General features: G+C 37.8%; 1 protein-coding gene across 8 annotated transcripts in view; it reads left to right on the top strand.

The window, feature by feature from the left end:
• Positions 1-22,413, top strand: part of KDM4C (lysine demethylase 4C) — a 416,591-nt gene that overhangs the window by 101,513 nt on the left and 292,665 nt on the right. For all 8 annotated transcript variants that reach the window (XR_009737991.1, XR_009737992.1, XM_061425318.1 and 5 more), the window contains exons 7-8: positions 6,770-6,873; positions 10,897-11,034. Coding sequence is in view for 6 of the 8 variants with exons in the window: in XM_061425318.1 (XP_061281302.1) it covers positions 6,770-6,873; positions 10,897-11,034 (242 nt within the window). In the remaining 2 variants the exon portion in view is untranslated. The remainder of the gene's footprint in view (positions 1-6,769; positions 6,874-10,896; positions 11,035-22,413) is intronic.

Here is a 22,413-nt window from a genome sequence, read left to right as displayed (position 1 = left end):
GTCTAGGTATTTACATATTCTGGATGTCTCATATGCATGAAATCATTTAAATGTAATTTTTGTGCCTGACATCTTTTATGTAGCATGTTTTCTATGTTATATCTGTACCTCACTCTTTTTTATAGCTAAGTAATATTTCATTGTAAAGATATACTACATTTTGCACTTCCATTTACCAGTTGATGGGCATTAGGTTGTTTCTATTTTCTTATAATGCTAAGATTTTTGTGCTTTATATCACTGGCTTCCCATAAGGATCCACCCAGCGAGGATAGCTGCTATGGAAAACAGTATGAATGTTCCTCAAAAAATTGAAAATAGAACTAACATACTATCAGTTCTACTTCTAGTATATATTTGAGGGAAATGAAATAAATATAAAGATACATCTATTACGTCAAATGTTCATTGCAGTATTATTTACAGTAGCCAAGATATGGAAACCACCTGCGTGTCCATTGACAGGTGAAAGAATAAAGCAGTGTTGTATGTATACAGTAGACTATTATTCAGGCATAAGAAAGAAGGAAATCCTGTCTTTTCCTGCAACATGGAAGAATCTTGAGTCCATTATGCTAAGTTAAAAAAGTCAGACAGAAACAGACAAATGCTGAATGATCTTATTTACATGTGAGAATTATAAAAACCAAACCTACAGGTAGAAACAACAGTTTGGTGACTGCCAGAGGAAGGGGGTGGTGGAAATGGGTGAAGATTGTCCCAAAGTATATACTTCAGTATGAGTAGGTTTCGGGATGTGCTGTATTATATGGTAACTACAGTGAACAATATTGAAAGTTTCTAAGAGAGTGGATCTTAAAACTTCTCATCACACAAAAATAACTATTTTTAGGTGATGAATGTTCACTAAACTTATTGTGGTAATCATTTCACAATATGTACATATAGCCAACCATTACCCTGTGTATTTTAAACTTATGCAGTGTTATTTGTCGATTATATCTTGATATTGGGGAAAGAAAAGAACCCACTGATGAAGACAATAATAGCATCCTGATTATATGGACGGGGAAATTGAGCTGAGAGATTGTGGAAATAGTTATGGCTATATGAATTGTTGGACTAGTATTAGAAATCAGTGTGTCTGTAGGGTTTCTTTATTAGTCTCTTGTTCTGTTAACTATGTGGACAAGATAAGAGTGACTTCAAATAATTCAAACAATTGGGTTTTTGATCTAAAACTTAGCTCTTCTATTAATAGCAATGTTAAAGTATGTGTTTATTGTGAGCAATGAAGGAGAGAGGAAAGTTGGTCCTCAGGTAATCTTGTGTTAAGTGCCTGTAAAAGGAGATTAAGATTTATCAAACTCCCATAGCATAGTTTGTACCTCACAGTGTGCTGTCTCTCAAGTGCTTCCACCAAAATATCCTTACAAGACAGGGGAGTGAAACACTAGCTCTCCACAATACGCACGCAGATTTTGCATCTTGCTCCCTAATTATGTTTGTTTGTATGCAAACATAAACTAAATGATTTAATGTGACAAAAGTAAATGCTGCAGAAAGATGTGCCAGTTTTATTCTGTGTGTTCTACACCTGTCATATTACCTAATGGCCACGGGGTATGTGAGGTGTGCTAGTGAGATGCTAGCTGCTATTTCCACTACTAGGTACTTGAGGGGTCAGTGTAGCTGTGTTTCTTTATTGGAACTTCTTGGTCTTCAAGACTGTGAAAGACTGGACCTCTCCCATTGTGTGACTGGTAAGTTGGAAAATATAATGGAATGCTGCAGTAGTAACATTCAAATATGGTAACTTTTAGAGAAGAATTCTTCCAAATATATTATTGAAAACTTAGGGAAAAAGCAGATCAAGAAAGTAAACATAAGAATAGAAAATAAAAAGATTCTGAAAGGCATGTATTAAAGAACTTACTTCCAAAATTTTGAACACATACCTTGTTTTCTGTTTATTTACTGACTTTCAGAAAACTGATAGTCTTCAGTTGAATTTTTAGTTAAATATTATCTTTTCTATCAGATCTATTTTGGTACATTTCATACATGTGATTGTTTCCAAATATATTTTCTTCGCTTACTATGTACATAGCCATGGGCTGAAATAGTTCTGAGTTTTTAAAAAATTACCATTTTGCATCAAATAGTATTCTGGTTATGTTGGCTGGCTTAAATATTGAATAAAATATTTTTCATAAATGGTGGAGTGAGGCGTGAGTGTGAACCATGTACTCCTGCAGGTGATTTGAGGTAAAATTCATTTTGAGATGGGTACTTTGTGTCATAACTTGTGGTTTATCAGGTGTTTTCCAGGACAATGTAAAATATAATTCTGATAGCCTATTGAAAATATAAATTCTGAACCGGTATGAAGTTCTTAATTATTGCAAATTGCCTTCCTTCAGTGGTTTTCCAATTTAAATTAACTTATGACCAGTCACCACATTGTTCAAGTCCTGATTACAAATCCATATCAAAAGGAAATTAAATAGACTCCTCTTTCTTCATTGATTTTAATTTAAAGTTTAATTCGTGCAGTGCTGAGCAGAGGTACGGATTTGAAAAGTTTGATAGATCCATTTAAATTTTATTGTTAAAACTTTTCCATGGGTTGTGTGTGTGTGTTTGGGGATCTCTCTGCTGTGCTTTACTGAGTGGTGTAGATTCAGGACAGCTTATTATGTAGATGCGTCATTTTAATTACATTATGTGGTTCTTTCTCACCGTTCACTGGAGTCTGCATTTTTTTCACAGGTTGTTTATTTCTATTTATGTATTATGAATATTAACCTTAGACAGAGGGCTGTATCAGATGACCAGATAGGGTATGATTATTCCTTTTATTCTCACTAGTATTGTAGAGAATGATGGTATTTCTGATGTTTCTGTTGGATGTATGTTTGCAGTTCAGTGCAGTTCCTTTCAGTCGCTTTGTCGTGCCTGACTCTGCAGCCCCACGGACTGCAGCACACCAGGCTTCCCTGTCCATCACCAACTCCCGGAGTTTACCCAAACTCATGTCCATTGAGTCAATGATGCCATCCAACCATCTCATCCTCTGTCGTCCCCTTCTCCTGCCATCAATATTTCCCAGCATCAGCGTCTTTTCAAATGAGTCAGCTCTTCGCAACATGTGGCCCAAGTATTGGAGTTTCAGCTTCATCGTCAGTCCTTCCAGTGAATACTCAGGACTGTTCTCCTTTAGGATGGACTGATTGGATCTCCTGCAGTCCAAGGGACTCTGAAGAGTCTTCTCCAACACCACAATTCAAAAGCGTCAATTCTTTGGCGCTCAGCTTTCTTTATAGTCCCAACTGTCACATCCATACATGACTACTGGAAAAACCATAGCTGTGATTAGACGGACCTTTGTTGGCAAAGTAGTGCGTCTGCTTTTTAATATGCTGTCTAGTTTGGTTATAACTTTTCTTCCCAGGAGCAAGCATCTTTTAATTTCATGGCTGCAGTCACCATCTGCAGTGATTTTGGAGCCCCCCAAAAATAAAGTCTGCCACTTTTCCACTGTTTCCCCGTCTATTTGCCATCAAGTGATGGGACCAGATGCCATGATCTTAGTTTTCTGAATATTGGGCTTTAAGCCAACTTTTTCACTCTCCTCTTTCACTTTCATCAAGAGGCGCTTTAGTTCTTCTTCACTTTCTGCCGTAAGGGTGGTGTCATCTGCGTGTCTGAGGTTATTGATATTTTTCCCAGTAATCTTTATTTCAGCTTGTACTTCATCCAGCCTGGCATTTCTCGTGATATACTCTGCATATAAATTAAATAAGCAGGGTGACAATATACAGCCTCGATGTACTCTTTTTCCAATTTGGAACCAGTCTGTTGTTCCATGTCCAGTTCTAACTGTTGCTTCCTGACCTGCATACAGATTTCTCAGGACGCAGTTCAGGTAGTCTGGTATTCAAATCTCTTTCAGAATTTTCCACAGTTTATTGTCATCCACACAGTAAAAGGCTTTGGCATAGTCAATAAAGCAGAAATAGGTGTTTTTCTGGAACTCGCTTCGTTTTTCGATGATCCAGCAGATGTTGGCAATTTGATCTCTGGATTTAAGCCTTTTCTAAATCCAGCTTGAACATCTGGAAGTTCATCATTCACGTATTGTTGAAACTTGGCTTGGAGAATTTTGAGCATTACTTTACTAGCGTGTGAGATGAGAGCAATTGTGCGGTAGTTTGCCCATTCTTTGGCATTGCCTTTCTTTGGGATTGGAGTGAAAACTGACCTTTTCCAGTCCTGTTGCCACGGCTGCGTTTTCCAAGTTTGCTGACATACTGAGAGCAGTACTTTCACAGCATTATCTTTTAGGATTTGAAATGGCTCAACTGAAATTCTATCACCTCCACTAGCTTTGTTCATAGTGATGCTTCTTACGGCCCAATTGACTTTGCATTCCAGGATGTCTGGCTCTAGGTGAGTGACCATACCATCGTGATTATCTGGGTCATGAAGATCTTTTTATATAGTTTTCTGTGTATTCTTGCCACCTCTTCTTAATATCTTCTTCTGTTAGGTGCATACCATTTCTTTCCTTTATTGTGCCCATCTTTGCATGAAATGTTCCCTTGGTTTCTCTGATTTTCTTGAAGAGATCTCTAGTCTTTCCCGTTCTATTATTTTCCTCTATTTCTTTGCACTGATCACTGAGGAAAACTTTCTTATCTCTCCTTGCTATTCTTTGGAACTCTGCATTCAGATGCTTATATCTTTCCTTTCTCCTTTGCTTTTTGCTTCTCTTCTTTTCACAGCTATTTGTAAGGCCTCCTCAGACAGCCATTTTGCTTTTTTGCATGTCTTTTTCTTGGGGATGGTCTTGATCCTGGTCTCCTGTACAATGTCACGAACCTCCGTCCATAGTTCATCAGGCACTTTGTCTTTCAGATCTAGTCCCTTAAATCTATTTTTCACTTCCACTGTATATTTGTAAGGGATTTGGTTTACGTCATACCTGAATGGTCTAGTGGTTTGAAAATATTTCTTGTTTTCTTTTTAACAATCCAGGTATAGGTGCTTAAGCAGATGATGTGGTATTCTTTGCAAGTAGTTCTTTATACCCTAATAGCTTTTTTTTAGATGTCTGATTTTTTTCCTTCTGATGATCTATGGCCTCACATGCTCCATGGTGGCATCAGTAAAGGCTTATTTGCTTTAAAACTATTATTGTAAAACCCTCTATTCTTTGAGGTTAAAGTTATTTGCAGTTAGGTAATGAGTGTTGATAATTCTTTCATCAGATTGAGCTATTTATATGTATGTTGATAATTCTTTCATCAGATTGAGCTATTCATATGTAGTGAGCCACAGAGTGAGATAAGTAACATTTCTCCAATGGCCTATCTTCATTTTGGCCATGGAGTTAAAGAACTCTGTGCTTTTTTCTGCTTTACCCAGATACATAGCATATGCTTTCCTGGTGAGTTCTCTGTTCAAGTCTTGTCTCTGTGGTTCTCCTCTGTCCCATCCACATTTCTCTTGTCTTTCTCATCTTGCTTTCCTGCTCTCGGTGTGGTGGTGTCTCCATCTCAGTTCAGAAGGTGAAGACTAGGACATCAAGTACGTGTGTTTTCTCTAGCTCATATAACTGAGTTAATGAGAGTTTTTCTCAGACAGACTGCAGCGTTGAAGGCAGAGATGGAGAGAAACAGCTGGGTTTCAGCACATCATGTACTGTTGAATGAGCGAGTTGCTATGTGTTTAGCTTCTTCACCTAAAGACCTCTTCAAGACACTGTTCCCATATAGGCTGGTGAGACAGACTGGTTTCCATGCTCTTGAGTGGTCCTGGCTGGGAGTTAGTTCCAGAAATCAGTAGCAGTTAAAGTCTTGAATATTCATTGGAAGGACTGATACTGAAACTCCAATATTTGGCCACCTGATGCAAAGAACTGACTCTTGAAAAGACCCTGATCCTGGGAAAGATTGAAGGTGGGAGGAGAAGGGGATGACAGAGGATGAGATGGTTGGATGGCATCACTGACTCAATGGACATGAGTTTGAGTAAACTCCATGAGTTGGTGATGGACAGGGAAGCCTGGTATGCTGCAGTCCATGGGGTTGCAAAGAGTTGGACACGACTGAGTGACTGAACTGAACTGAAACTATATAAAATTGATCAGAAAGAAACCGATAGGAAACTGCTGCATGTCTGCTATATTCTGGGCATTGGGACAAGTGCTTCTAGAATGGTTGCTTTTAGGAGTCTAAGAGATTCCTTTGTTAAAACTTCAGATTTTCCTCTTCTAACCTCCCTTAATATTTTATCCACTTATCAGATAATAGGTAGACTGAGTTTAAATTTGTTGCAAATTTTTAAGGTTTAAGGCCTCCCTGTCCATCTCCAACTCCCGGAGTTCACTCAAACTCATGTCCATTGAGTCCGTGATGCCATCCAGCCATCTCATCCTCAGTCTTCCCCTTCTCCTCCTGCCCTCAATCCCTCCCAGCATCAGGGTCTTTTCCAATGAGTCAACTCTTCGCATGAGGTGGTCAAAGTATTGGAGTTTTTAAGGTTTAGTCATTTTGTATTATGCAGACAACTCTTAGCAGATCTTTTTGTAAAAAAGATCAGCCTTTGGTGATAAAAATATGTATCCTTTAATTTTTAAGAATTCTGACTCTAGTTTTTAGCACCGTGATTTTTGATGATGGACTTGATCTGTAGTTGTGTAAAGCCGTCGTGATATAAGAATACTAGAACATAAACTTAAAAATTGATTTGAAATTATATCTTAATTAATGCATTACTGCTTGTATTTACTGTTTCCATTTAGGTTTTTTCCCAAGCAGTTCTCAAGGGTGTGATGCATTTCTTCGCCACAAGATGACACTGATATCTCCCTCAGTATTAAAGAAATACGGCATTCCCTTTGACAAGGTATATTAGTGTTACTCTTTAACAGAATCATTTCATATGTGTAAAATTTGTGTTTAAGACAAATTCAACAGAAACTAATATATCTTTGACTTCCAGTAGGATTTTTAGGGTATGAGGAGAAAAATTCAGATTCATGTTTTACTTAGGTAACAATTATTTACCTAAGTACTGATTTGAAATTACTTTTTTTTTGTTTTTTAAAGACCCAATTGGCTTTAATTCCACTTTTGTTAAAATTATAGTTAAAATAATTAACTATATTAGAAAAGTACTAATGGAAGTACTGATTAGAAATTAGAAAAGTACTAATTAAAAAAGTACTAATGAAAAATGTGAAGAAAAGCTCTTGACATGTGTTTTTCTTTCTTTTTTTTTTACATATGCATGTATCCTTTTTCAAATTCTGAAATTACATTTTTTTGAAATTAATTTCAGGTTATATTTACTTGAGATTTCATGCACTTCTAGTTCACTTTAACAATATTGAAAGTAAAATGTAGCACATTTGACAGTATAATACATAATTCTCTTTCACTGACGTCTTTTATGTGAGCAACAGAATTTATGTTAACGCTGTCTTTTTTTTTTTTTTTTAAGAAATCAGAACAGTTTTTATTCATGGTTTGGTTGGTTAGCATTAGTGAGTATGGTGTCAGTATGTTATTTCTAAACACATTCAGACATAATACAATTGAGATTTCATTATGGATAGAATTGCCTGATGATTTAATAATCAGATATTGCTTCTTTGGAATATTTCTGAAGATTAAGTTCTGTAAGACTCTGTACATGCTAGATCACTCTTAATCTTTGTGTCCATGGATTGTTATTGGGTCAGAATCATTACAGAGCATCAGTGTTTTTATGTGAAGAATCTGAAATAAAAAAAAAAACTTTCGACCAGATAAATAAAAGCTGTCTCTCAGTTGGAGGAGGATTAAGTCTTTAGTTACTTGCAGAAACAATAAAAAATATCTCTACTCTCTTTATCATTTTTTATTTGACTGTCTTCCCATAATCCTTGCTGTTTTCCACTTTAAAAGCTTTTCACTTGTGACTAAATCTTTCCTTCATTTCAGGCCCTTAAAATCTGGTCTTCCACCTATTTTCCCCCACCCCTCACCCCCAGTCCAGGCTTTGTTGGAAGGAGAGTTTTTGCAAGGACTGGGAAACATTCTCCACCTTGGGGTGGTCCTGCTCACTCATCAACAGTCTGTGTGGCAGTCACGCATGAGACACACTTGTCTCATGTCCATGATGAGAATGCTCTCACCACTTGTTTAGTTACATACTTCTCCCCACGACAGAAAGTGTGCCTTCGAGATGTGCACTATGGGTATGGTCCACGGGTGTGGGTGGGCTGCAGCAGTGCTGCAGGTACAGAAGTCACAGGCTGTGCCCCGCGCCCCATGGGGCCACTCCTTCTGCGGGCATTGTCTTACTTGCAGACGCCTCTAAACACCCGTGTCATCAGTGCACTTTCTCTCAGGTGGTTGTCATAAGCCTGATTAAGCACTTTTATTTAAGTTGGAATGTTAGAAGGCAGAGAAGGAGCAGAATAGAGTCCTCCAAGACAGGGAAAGCTCTGACAATTTAGCGCTGGTGATGGGAATTGTTGCTCTTTGGAGGGGGGTTATGTGAAATAGCAGGGCTGCAGGATTGGCTTATTCCCCCAGGATGGAAGCTGTAGTAGCTTCTAGCTTCTTTCTAATATTTGGGGAGGAGAGGTGCCTTGCACCCTTTTCTGGGCTGAGGCTGTCCAGGTACTATTTGGTAGCTCACCAAATGCACCACGTTCTTATCCAGTCTTTTGAGGATGGGACATTTTGTGGCTTCTGTGGGAAGTAGAATGGTGAGTGCTTGTCCACAGATGGTGAGACACCAGCCATTTAGAGGGGTTATTGGTGGCTTCAGTTTTTCATATGAAATATTGCCATTTCCCCTTCTACCTTGATGAAGGATGTGTGATGACAGTGTGCTTCTTGAGGAGCTTATTCTCCAATGATCATAATGTAACCTTGGACAGAGTAGCAGACTTTGGAATGACATTGATTCTTCCCCAAGTTCATTTCTGATTCTGCCACTTGGGTAAATTACATCATTTTTGTGAGCTTCAATCTCTTCAACTGGAAAATGGAGATAATAAGAGTACCATTTAATAGGGCTATTATGAGGATGAAAAGAGATTATCTATATGAAGCGCTTTGCATAGTATAGGTAATATAATAATGCACTCTTCCTCCACAGTTCAACCTTTACTCTTTAGGCAATCATTTTCCAGTTGGACTAATATTTTTTTCTTTTTCTTTCAGTGTATTTGAGCATATTCTTATATGTGTGTATATATATGTATGTATGAAAAAGTATGTTTGCCAAATAGCTAATGTCTGCTTTTCGATTATGTGCGCTACCCTTTCCACTGTTTTTCGCTGTATGGAATTATGATGCTTGGTTAGTCTTAAAAAGAACTTGTTCTTTTCTGTCTGTATATCCTTCTTTTTTAAAAAAATCAGTTTATTTCATAGAGGCAGTAAATAAGCTTTATATTTTAGCTAATTGGGACTGACCTGTTTCTAGAAACTATATAGAGGCATATTTAGGGTCCCATTTAATGGGAATAGGTACTTTTCAGCATGGCAAGAAAGGAGTTTTCCAGGTAGAGTAGGGAAGAACTCTAGATGGGATTCAGTGGAGCAATGAAGCTAGTTTCCTTATCCCACTGACAGCAGTCTTACTCTCTTCCCCCCAACTCTCCTTTATAGGGCTAGTGACAGTTGAGCAAAGTAAGTTTTATTTTATCACATGGTACAAGGAAATGCCTTATTTCGAAGCACAATTATAATTAATGAGATTCAGTGAGACTAGAAAAGGAGAGAATCAGGCTGTATTCTCACTTGGCTTGAAATGATGGAACTGGAACCATGTTGAACCCTGATAAGCTATTCTCTGCCTGCCAGGTGGCAGCTGAATTGCTGCTCGTTGGAATAGAACACCTGCTGGGATGTCGCAGGGGGCAGGGGTGATGAGCTACATTTTAGAATTGTTGGGCAGGACAATTGTTGGAACTTCCACACACACCATTTTAGCATTCCTGTAATGGTTACTGAGCGCAGTGTGTGCACATGTATTTATACAGTGCGTCTGTTATGTGTTTCCACATAGGTGCATACTTACATATTTATTTCTCCAACGAAGGTGGCTGAATGAATCAGTGAGTTACAGATTTGATACTCTAGTATTGAGCATACAAGTTTAAAAAAACATTGATAAATTTAACTTCACTGTTCTTCCATAGCTCCTGGTGTGTTTTGTATGTTTTGGTGATTGTAGAAAAAAAAAAATGAGCAGATTTCTTTAAAAGGAATGGACTGAATACATTTTTGTCTTTGCTTTTAGGTTGATGGCTGATTGACCCAAGCTATTTTAATTATATTTGCAAATGCACTCACTCACACATACATACCTATATGTTGTAGATATATTTGAATAATTATTTGATGGAAATTTTACTGTTAAATGAAATAGTTAATTGAATGTTTTCCAAGTATAATGAAAGGACAATTTATTAAGTACAGTCAACTCTTTAGCAACAAGAATCCATAACATTCAGTGTGTGTTGCCAAAATTTTTATAGCTGTAACTTGAAAAATGTCAGTTGTGATATGTCCTGTTTTATAATTCCAGTAATGTGAATTTTTAAGTATTAAAATGTATTCAATGCTATTATGAACACTTTTTTGAATAACATAAAGCAGACATCTTCAAATAAAATATAACTTCTCTGCTTATGGGCTGAATGATTGGACTATTGGCAGAGGGTCATCTGTTTAGAAAAGTTTTAAAAGTCTCCTGAAAAACTATTAAAGAATTAAGTGAAGAATCTGGGGGCACTTCTTTAATACTAGTATAGCTTGGACATGATAACATTTTTTTTGTCTTTTTTTAAATAGGAAATATATTTTAACTATTTGCAATTTGGGATGCCTTATAATTGGGAAATATTATACATCCTCTACCCTGCAGATCACCCAGGAAGCTGGAGAATTTATGATCACTTTCCCATATGGCTACCATGCTGGTTTTAATCATGGTTTCAACTGTGCAGAATCTACAAATTTTGCTACTGTCAGATGGATTGACTATGGGAAAGTTGCTAAATTGGTAAGTTATGCTTCAAAAAATAAAGCATAAATTAAACGTGTATTCTGGTTATTATAGTGGGAAAGCTAAGATCACATGCAGCATTTATTTTTCTCCTCAGTGATGTTGTGTGCCTGTGACCATAGTAATTTATTTGAGACAGATATATTTATTTTACATAGGCTATGTTAATATTTGTAGCAACATTTTTTTGTTTTGAAATTAATGTGGAGCAGTTTACTTTGAGAGGTAATTTTATGCAACCGAGGCTTTCTTTCTTTCTTAAGGCCATCTTGTTTGTTTGTTTTTTTGTGAGATTTTTCCAGTGGCTTCCTGTGATTCCACATTAGGTGGACTTGGCACCTTCCATGTTAGAGTTCAGTCCATGGCTTCAAAAACAGCTATTTACAGAGGAAAGTGGCTGGTAAAATTGTAACAAGATGTTAAGGAAAGATGGTAAGAAGAAATAATTAAAACTGCCCTTAGCGCAGAAATGAATTTCTTGAAAGTAATAATATAGAACATACTTTAACAAGAAATATATCTTCATGTTAAATTTGGTACAAAAATTTGTGTCTCCTACTCAGTATATTTAATTTAGTTCACAAACTGTATTTTCATTCACAAGCAACTGGGTTAAATTTTATTAATTGCCCCCCTGCAGAGTTAAATAGAGGGCATTTTCAAAGTGACAGTAGCTTCTATTAGATTACTTCGTTTCCTGTGGATTTTAAGGCAGAGAGGTGCATGCTGGCAGAGGGTAGGTTCTTAATGAAACTATGTGTTTTACAGAGTATGCAGAATTGCCCTATATTTAGTGGAAAATGGCACATAGAGTCTATGTGGCCTATTGTGGCCCCTGCATGGTCCAGGCAAATATTATTCATTCTACATGATAAAACTTTCGTGTGGAACCATTGAGTGAACGGGGACAGAAATATATTCAGGGAGGACAACTCTAGGTTTATTTTACATGCACATTTAGAAAATTGCATAATATTTTAAAATAAGAATATAGCCCTTTGGCAGCTCAAGCGTTTGAGTGAATTCATAACATAAAAGAAAGTTCCTGCTATTAGAAGACTTTCTCTGTTCTGAGTAATTTTTATTTATGAGGGGTAATTTAGAAAGGAGTAGAACTGAACTACTTCTTTCACATCCTTCTTATTATAATATACCTAATGTAAAAAAAAAACAAACCAGAAAGCTCAGTGTATGTACCTTGGCCAGCTACTGCCGTTATTTTGCAGAAAAGTAATGCCAATGTCTACATCAAAACAGTGTCATAACCCTGAGGTTATAAAAAGGTATGCTATTTTATGGTTTGCATCTTTAGTCACTGACATAATAAGTCAACTATCCCAGCTGTTCAATCGCCAGCAAAATCAGTTTGTGCTTGTTTACTATAGCTTTCAGTTTCATCATAGTTCCAAGTATTGGCTTCTCCCCAAGTCTAAACTATCCTGAGTTTCCATGTGGACAAAGTAGGAGTGGAGTGTGACCACGTAAGAGAGGTTGATAGTGAACCTCTCTGAAGTCTCAGCTGATAAGCCCAGAGCTGTATGGGATTGTTTAGGAAGCAGAGCGCCATGGTGGGGGAGGCAGGGATCTGAGGCCCAGCTCTTCTTTTTGCTAACCAGAGAATATCAGGAAAGTCATGTCTTCTTTTTGTTTCTTTCTATAAACTAAAAATACCTCTTTACCCCATAGATTTGTTGTGGGGGTCGGGGTGGAAAACTTAGGTATGTAGACAGCCACTCATGCTGTGTTGGTTTATATCATTCAGTGTAGTTAGAGGATATGACAAAATGTTCAGTGGCTATAATGCAGTGTTGGACAGTTAATTTAAAACTCGTCATAGTTACATGTGTTGGACATGATTTTATATGTTGTCTCCACCCTTTTCTTACTCTCGGTTAGGTGGTGCTACTCACCTAAATAATAATAATAGTAATAATGTATTAATTTTTTATTGGCGCTGTAGCAAGTTTCCATAAAATTACCATAAAGTTAGTGGCTTAAAACAATACTCTTTTTACTGTTTTGTAGTCCAGTAGGTTATATGTTTAACATTGGTCTCACCAGCAAAATCAATGTTTTTGCAGGGCTGCTTTCCTTACTGGAGATTCTGGTGGAGAATCTACTTACTCAGTGGGATTGTTGGCTGTTAGTTCCTTGTGGTTGTAGGACTGAGTTCCTATTTCCTTGCTGTTGTCAGCCAGGTCTTTGCTCCTAGAGACCTCTCTCAGGTCCCTTGCTGTGGTCCCCTACATTTCAGAGCAAGCAATCCACAATATCCCTTTTGTCATAAAAGATAGCATATTCACAGATTGCAGGGTCTAGGATACGGGTATCTTTGCTGTTAGGGGTGGGACCAAGTTGGGTGTGAGAGTGTGGGGGCCAGCATTCTGCCTACATCAGAGATTTTCAGTTAATAATTGACATGGTGATATATATTGATTTTTTTCAAGTCTGTTTCTATAGGCAGCCTTACGGATTTACTGTGGTGTATGTATGGGTATGTGTATGAACATGTAATTTCCTAAGATTAGGAAAATTTGTAAATTGGACATTTTTGTGTTTTGCTGGAGAAAAATATAATGTATAGAAATTAATTATGAATTGTATTAAAAGACAAATTTTAGCTTTGAGAATGACCACATTTGTTTGTCTTAATCCTTTGTGTTCTTTAATTCATTCTAAATGATAACTGTTTAAAAGAGTTATTTTTCACAAGTGATAATGAGTTATACATTTAGGGGGATAATTTTTAAAAAAATGGTGTACTTTTTTGTAGTTGAAGCACTGGGAAATGACTGCTGCTTTACCTGTCACATGTTGATTTGACTATGTAAAAGCATCTGATAAAGCGTCTGGTGCAGCATTAATTAACATGGGGTAGAGTGAAGAATCTCAACTGATAATATTTTGTATATTACAAACCAATATTTCTGTTTCCATAACTTAGAAAAGGGCCGTTACAGGAGGTTATTTTTTAATTAAAAAAATAATTTTGAAAAGATAACCCCAGGCTCACCAATAATATTGGTGGTCTTTGTTTAGCAGCCAACAAGCTTTGGTTAGGGACCTTTTAAGCCATTCAAGTGACTTAATATGGGTGGGGAGAGAGTTCTGTTTTTTCAGGTAGAGCCTAACTGTTGTATGCCAGGCACTGTGTATGTTTCTGTGAATTTATCCCTTGGAGGCTGAATTGTTTGATGGGAGCCAGAAGTGAGAGTAGTGTTGGCAGTGCCGAGCAGCCAGGACTGCTTCCTTTGCTCTTGGCTGCTTCACCGCTGGTGGCATCGCTGGAGCAGGATGGGAGATGGGGTTTCTGTGGATTTCCTTTGAATGTATTACTGATCTCTTGGTATGTGGTATTTGTTCATGAAACCTTCCCTCCATTTAAGGTATAGCTAACATTGACTAAAAAGAATATCCATCACAGTATTTGTGCTATTCCCAAATACTCATCTTCCAAATTCCAGCAGATTCTTTAACCTTTGATGTTCTCAACTAAATAATAATAATAATAGCAGCAATAATTATTATATGTGGATATTCCATTGCCTGTCAGTGTATTCCCCATTTTTCAGCACTTAATTCAGATGGCCCTTTATTATAGCATCTACCCAAACTGCCTCATCTCTTATATAAGGCTTCTTTTGTGCGTAGATGGTAGAACAGGTCTTCAGAAAATGGTGTGAGCAATGACAACAACTTAATTTCACTATCCTTTAGAAATTTCTAAAATTTCTGCTAAAGCCCCCAACTTTGGTATTCCTCTTGTTCCTATCTTTCCATCTCTTTTCAGGATCATTCAGCTCTTTTTTGCCTTGACCTGCCAAATATAGCAAACCAAATCCTGCATGATACTGCAGAAGAGAACAGCCTTGCCTTAAGAGGACCCACCTACCTAAGGAAGTGGTTCTGTAATTCTTACTCCTCATTTCATTTATCAGATTTAAGGTTTTCATTGAAAAAAAAAAAGGAATGTTCTAGGTGACCTTGTGCCCATATGCCTGGTATCAGGCGGAGTTCAACTTTGGTGAGTGCCCCTCAAGTTTCTTCTCTGAAATAGGAATTGTGCTACACGCTTGTACAAAAGGAATTGTTTCTTTGTCTTCAAAGAGCTTTCATAATGATCAGAAGGGCTTTTAATAAACCTCTTTTGCAGAGCTGTAATATGAGTGGAACATACCATCCAGTTATTTATTTTAGGCATCTTTCTAGCTTTGAATATCAGAGTAATCTAGAGTGCAATACTGTATACTTTTTTTTCTACTAGAGATTTTAAAATATCCGCCAGATTGCATAGCAGTTGAACTAAGATATTTGTGCATATTTGAGATGAATGTTTTCTGCTTCTGGAGCATTCTTTCTTTCTGGGGTGAGATGGAGTCCATGGTTACTTCTGCTCAGCAGCTGTGGCATTCACAGGTCTGCTTCCTGGCTAGGTTGGATCAAAGAGCTGGCCTGCAGGTTGTATTTCATTTTTCCGTTTGGTGGGATGAAGTGCAGTTGTTTTGATGTTAGGTTTGATGGATTTGTTTGCCACTGCATTCATTAGCTTCACATCAAAAAACTGACAGGCTGTTAAATGAAACTTTGGCTTAGATTTTCAGCTTGACTGTTTGGAGACATTTGTGAGGATATTTTGTTTTTGTGTTGCAGCAGCCTCCAGCACTGTGATTGTCTCTAAGGGAAGAAAAGTTATTTACTGTACTGATTTTCTTGAGTTAAAAAGAATCATTGTCTGGGGGACAGTCTTATCTAGGCTACACCATCAGAAGCAGTGTATTTATGACAGTATGTGCAGTGTGACAGACTTATCTACAGCACAGTAAATAACATTATCTTCTTGGAAGGAAAGGTAATAGTTGGTGACTCCAGAATGATATCTCTTATTTTGCATTAATTTTACTTTAAGTGATAATCTATTAACATGATATGCCAGAAAGTTGAAAAATTGCACTGCAAAGCTGAGAATGTTCTCTTATGAACTCCAAGAGAGTTACTTCACCATCTAACTTAAAAGCATTCTGACATTTGAATCCTCAAACTTGTTTTGAACAAGTTTAAAAAGAGATGGTAGAATGTTGAAATTGATTTCTTTTTAACCTGAAAGGAATTTCAGCTATTAAATTGTCTTGCATATAAGAACCATGATATGGGTTTATCTTTTTTTATATTTCAATCTTTTCTAAAATTAAATTTGTTTTTTCCTTAATTACGTAGCGTTCATCCAAAAAAATCTTTAATCTTGGGGTGGTCTTTTTAAAAAAAATCAGGAACCATTTTAACAGTGAGTCTCAAGGTTATATTTTAATATGCCTTAGATCACAGAATACTAGTACAGTGACATTTCTCTGTTCTTACAGCTTGTGAAGTAAAGTAAATGTGGACTGTTGAACATTGCTCATTTAACAGTTCTTGGCATTCTAATTTTAGTGTCTGGTCTGTCACATAAAATATGAACTTCGAGAGTTAAGTGGTTTCATATTCTCCATTTTATCTTTTTACCTTCACTTGGCTTCTGTTACTTGGGTCCTAGTGGTACAACACAGCAGTGCTGATGAGTGGTTGTCCTCGGCCTTTTTTTTTTTTTTTTTTTTAAAACAAGAGTGTAAAGGGAAGAAGAGAAAATACCATATAGAGAAAAAGAAGCATATGAAGTCATTGTCCTTAGGAGTTTGTACTCAAACTGGGGAGTTTGTATTTATGTATTTAGAAGAGATTAGGATTAGGTTCACATTATGTCCCCATTGTATTCTAATACAATATTGCTAGATTCAGAAAATCTGAGACGTCAAGTAGCGTACCAGGAAAGCCAAGTGATTAATATAGATTGTGTCTGCAGGAGAGACGTTTGGGGTTTGAGTCCTCAGGGCTGGGGAGCCTGATTTCATTTAGTGCTAATTTATTAATTTGCTGGATTATGGGATTTGAGTGGAACTAGGTATATAATTTCAGAGAAGGCAATGGCACCCCACTCCAGTACTCTTACCTAGAAAATCCCATGGACGGAGGAGCCTGGTGGGCTGCAGTCCCTGGGGTCGCTAAGAGTTGGACACGACTGAGCGACTTCACTTTCACTTTTCACTTTCATGCATTGGAGAAGGAAATGACAACCCACTCCAGTGTTCTTGCCTGGAGAATCCCAGGGTCGGGGGAGCCTGGTGGGCTGCTGTCTATGGGGTCGCACAGAGTCGGACACGACTGAAGTGACTTAGCAGCAGCAGCAGCAGGTATATAATTTATGATACTGGTGTCTAATCGCTAACTCGAAATCAAAGTAATACCTGTTTTTGAGGCTTTAGTTAACTCTATACCTTAAAAAGTAAGTTGACTTTTTGAATAACATATTCACTGTACTGAGAAAAATTAGTTTTTAAATCATTCTACTTTCATATGATTTGATAGTAGTCGGATCGGACATTGATTGTTCACAGTGTGCTAGACCTGATGTAGGGCACTTTATATATGTTACTTCTTGCCATCTGTGCTGGTCTAGAGATTATTGGATATCTTCTGTCCTCTACTGGGCTTCCCCAGTGGCTCAGTGGTGAAAGAATCCACCAGTGCAGGAGATGCAGGAGACACGGGTTCAATCCCTAGGTTTCCCTGGGTTGGGAAAATCCCCTGGAGGAGGACATGGCAACCCAGTCCAGTACTCTTCCTGCGAAAATACTGTGGACAGAGGAGCCTGGCAGGCTACAGTCCTTGGGGTCATAAAGAGTCAGACACAACTGAAGCGACTCAGCATGCACTGTCCTCCGCTAGCCCCCTTTCTCAAACCAAGGAGTTGGGATGATGCATAAAATGAGGATGGTGAGGCTGAGATTGGATGGAGAAGGTTGGCCCCCTAGTACCCTGTACCCTTCTGGACTCGTTTCATTGGATGCAGTGGATTATATAGGTGCCAGCCACACAGTGCTTTTTCTTTCTCAGTGGAAGAGCTAAGTGTGAATTTTCAGACTTCTTAAATAAGGCACGCCAACCAAGGTACTGTTCCCTTTCCTTCAAGATACTCATTCTTTGCTGACAAAACAAAGGCGACGTGTATATGCCCAGTTTGAAGTTTGTTGTGGGAATTTTGCCTCTGTGATCATTTGATATGACCTCTTTGAATCAAAAGAAAGCTTTAATGGAATTTCTCTGAGGTCAGTGGCTATAATTAGACTTAAATCTGTGGATCCGTAGTCTGTCCTCCCTCTGCTCTGAGCAAGATGATAGGAAGCGTGAACACACCTCTCTTCGGAACTGCTTGTGAGAGTTGTAGCCCGAAAATTCTCATGGGGTCTGTAGCCCTGGAGCTCTCTCATGCCAGGACCCCTCCTCAAGCAGAAGGTTAAAAGTAGTGAAGGTAACAGCTGAATAGGGTGTTGATGTTTAAATATCAAAGGTAATAAAGAATGGTTGAAGAAACCCTTGATCTCTTAAGATTAAAAAACCCTTAATCTCTATTACTGTTTTAATAATTCCACACTTTGGCAATTATAAGAATCAGAGTGTTAGCCAATTTGAAGAGGAAGGGTATCCCCATTTGGCAGATCCTGAAAACCTCCGATAAAATAAAGAAGCCCAGTGCTTGGTTCTCTCCTTCTTTCAGCCATGCCTAGTATTTTAAATTTACTCTGCTTTTATTCCCTACAAACTATGCCTAGTAATATATTTTTTTGCCTCTTTTTAAAACAAAGAAGGTACAACCAGAGTGTCTTCTGAACTGTCCAGATACTCTGGAGGGATCATTTCCAATGTGATAGCTTAGAGCACTGATTGATTCTCTGTGGCGCTGTTTGTGAAAGTTAGTGCTCACAGCTAATTCTGTCCATTATTTTTGTTTTTCATTTGTATTGATCTGTTTGCATTTTTCCAAGTGCTGTCCTTAAGTGAGAACAATGTCAATATTTGTATGCCTCTTGCTTATAATGCTGAGTGTAGTTTTTATGATTGCCTTATGTCTCCCTTATTGTTTGATATTTTGATTTTTATCACACTTGAGTATGACAAATGAATAAGTAGTTGAGTAAGGGAAGTTTCAACTTCATGTTGTAGTGTCATTAAACATATGAGGAAATGAAATGTTAATCTTGGGGAGTGTCTTTTTTGTAATCATAAGTAACAAGTATTTGTGTTGAATAGGGGGCAAGGATTGTATGTATGTATTTTACCATTATTGCTGTTATTTTGTAGTCTTTTTGGAAAAGGCTAGAAAAACATATTAAGGATGAAAAATTTAGCATGCTTAATGTTCCATTTGTAATATCGAAGTTAGTCTTATAAAATTAATTATATCTTGCATTTCCCTTCAAGATGCTTCATGAGAAATAAAGCTCAAGTTGTTCCTGAGGTTCCATGGTCTGCTTAGTATTTGGGTCACTCAAGGGATGACACAGGGTGATGGAGGTGGTTGATGCTCCAGAGAGTAACAGACTGTCTTGAGTCCCTTTCAGGTTGCATGTCATTCTGCTGAGCTTCATTTTCCTCATGTACTAGGGAAGCATTGTTGTGCAGTGGTAAAGGCGAGTAAGTTCAAGGGTTGGCCAGGCTCTGACTTGAATTCTTCCTTTTCCTTTTACTAACTGTGTGATAGGAGCAAGTACTTAATTGACCTCCTTGAGGACAACAGAGGATGAGATGGTTGAATGACATCACTGACTCGAAGGACATGAGTTTGGGTAAACTCTGGGAGTTGGTGATGGACAGAGAGGTCTGGCATGCTGCGGTTTATGGGGTTGCAAAGAGTTGGACATGACTGAGCGACTGAACTGAACTGAATGTTAAAAATACCTTTTTCCCATATGTAAAATGGAGATTATAGCTTCTTTAGAGTTGTGCTGAAGAATAACTGAAGTTAAATCTATAAGGAGTCTTGCACAGTTGTGGTGGGGACTGGAGAGATGTGTGGTGGGTTAGGTTGTGCTTCCTCTGCATCTTTCTTTCAGAATTCCAGTTTGGGGAACTGACCTTTGCTCAGAGGTGGGCCTGGCAGGTCTAAGAGAACTCCCACTTCCTTTTCCAGTGATGATGGATCAAATTAGTGGGCCGATCTTGGCCACATAGAAAGGAGGGTATGGTTAGTGGAACCATAGAGGAAAACTCCAGCTTGCCCTCAGAGAGTAACAGGAGGCTTGTCTCTCTAGAAGAGGACAAGGAAGCACTGCGTCGCCAGCCTATGATCATAAGGGGACCAGACCTAGCTTAAAGCCCATGCTTTGGACACAGAGACCAGATTAGAGATCAAAAGTATTCTGTTCAAATTCAGAGCCTGGAGAAAGGCCAGTGTTTTATTTTTCATAACTCTGTCAGAAATACAAGTGTTCATTGCTCCATTTCCAGAGTATTTCTTGCCTAGATAAAAGTGTTTTGGTGGCTAATTTGAGTGCAAGCTAGCAAATACCCAACCCAGTCACGTAGGCCTGTATTAGAATTCTGGTTCTGTGTGGGGTGCTTGGATAACCTGTCTCTATAGCCATAGTTTCCTTCCTGTAAAGAAGGCTTTAACTGGTGCCTCACCAGGATGGGGGCCACAGGGGGGTCAGGCAACTAGCAGCATGCTTGTCTCACTGAGTACATTTTGAAAAAGCCATTCCTCATGGGCCATTTCTAAGTCAGGGAACTCCTTGACACTGTTTGGGGAAGCCTGGTGGAGTTCAGGCCCGAGGTGCTCAGCAGCAGTGGCTGTGGGGATAGTATTTGCAGCAGACGTGCTCACAGCAGGCCAGGCAGATGGATTGCTTTATATATTACCACTGAATTCTCACATCCATTCACTTTTACTTTCTGCCAAACTGAGGGCATCTGAAAAGAAGTGACATCAACTGATAGTATTTGGGGCTCTGTAGGCCAGATTGCTGGGAGGAGGAATTTGAAGGAGCTGTTGCTTATGTGTTCACAGACGTACTGTGGCTCTCGGGCTCTGTGTTGAATTTGAAAGACCATGTGTTATAAATCCTTGCAAAGAAAACCATCATGAATGTTGTAGATTTCTATGCTAAGTTTGACTCCAGTTCACACGTGGCTTTTACATACTTCCTACATACTTGAATTAAGATAAAAGAATAGGTTGTTTCCAGCAGTATTTTAAATTTTCATAAACTGTATTTTTTGTGGCCTAAAAATAATTTTCAGTGTTTCTTGTATTCCCAGTTCTCAGGAGTGTATATTCTGTCCTTTAATTATAAGCATTAATTAACATAAAATTGGACGATTCTGTTGATTGTTGAAATAGTGTGAGAACCTGTTTCTTTGAAAATTGAAAAATCGTTCAGACTTCAGTAGTATTCCACATAATAGTGAAAGATTTCTTTTTCTTATCATGTTAGTAAAGACCAAAGGATAATTCTCATTACTCATGAGAATGTACTTGTTAGAGTGAGCACTCTGCTTTTGTGCTGGCTGTGGTATGATTGCCATATGCATCCTGAAAAGCAGGTAGGTGGTGTGTATCAGTAACCCTTAACGTCTTTAAGCCCTTTGAGCCATTACTTACACTCCTAAGAAATAATTGGAAAAAGTACATTTACAAAGACAAAAGTACACTTACTGAGGTGATTGTTACAGTGCTAGATTTATCAGCAAAAATTGAATTATAACTAATATGTCCAATGGTAGGGAAATCATTGAGAAACTTATGATGTGCCCATGTACTAAAATCCTTTCACAGAAAATTATTTGAAAGGAAATCACGATGGCTCTTAAGTATGTTACCCCTTGTTGAAATGTATTAAAAATTAATATATGTCCATGGCTAAAAAAATTAAAGCACAGAAAAATATGTAAGGCACCCTTTTCAGTCCCTTCCTTAAAGGTAAAACCTTTTTAAACAACTTCTTATATATACTTTCAAAACTATTAGCATATGTCTCTATCTTTTAAAAAATCTACACAGAATTAATATTGCTCACATTGTTTTTCAATGTCTTTTTTTTTTTTTTAACATCTTTCCTTTTAATGAATCTTTCATTTATGGTAAGTAAAACATTTTTAGAGTATAGATTTTTACTAGAAACATCTCTCTTATCCCAGTAGAGTATGACAGGTGGTTGCCATGGATTTTTTCTGAGGGTCTCCATAGAACCACAGTAGTACGTAAGAGTTCATTGCACAGATCTTGTTAACAAGTTAGGACTTAGAAAACAAACACCTTAGTTCACTGCCGTGTTTCTGTTCCCCCCACATTGAGCAGATGGCTAGGTGGACCTGGTGCACTCGCACGTTTCCAGTCCTGTCTTTGTTGACAGGCCCTGCATTCACCAGCATCTCGGCTTATTCCACCACAGTTGATACTGGAAGATAGTTAATGCCATCGTAGTTTCTGTTTTACTGAATGACAGCATTTCTAACCGTGGCCTCATATTTGAAGGATTGGATTGGTTAAATAAATTTTAATAAGTT

This window comes from Bos javanicus, chromosome 8 (assembly GCF_032452875.1).
Source record: "Bos javanicus breed banteng chromosome 8, ARS-OSU_banteng_1.0, whole genome shotgun sequence".
In the NCBI taxonomy this organism is placed as follows: Eukaryota; Metazoa; Chordata; class Mammalia; order Artiodactyla; family Bovidae; genus Bos; species Bos javanicus.
Note: the sequence above shows the minus strand (reverse complement) of the source record. Positions and strands in the feature narration are given on the sequence as shown.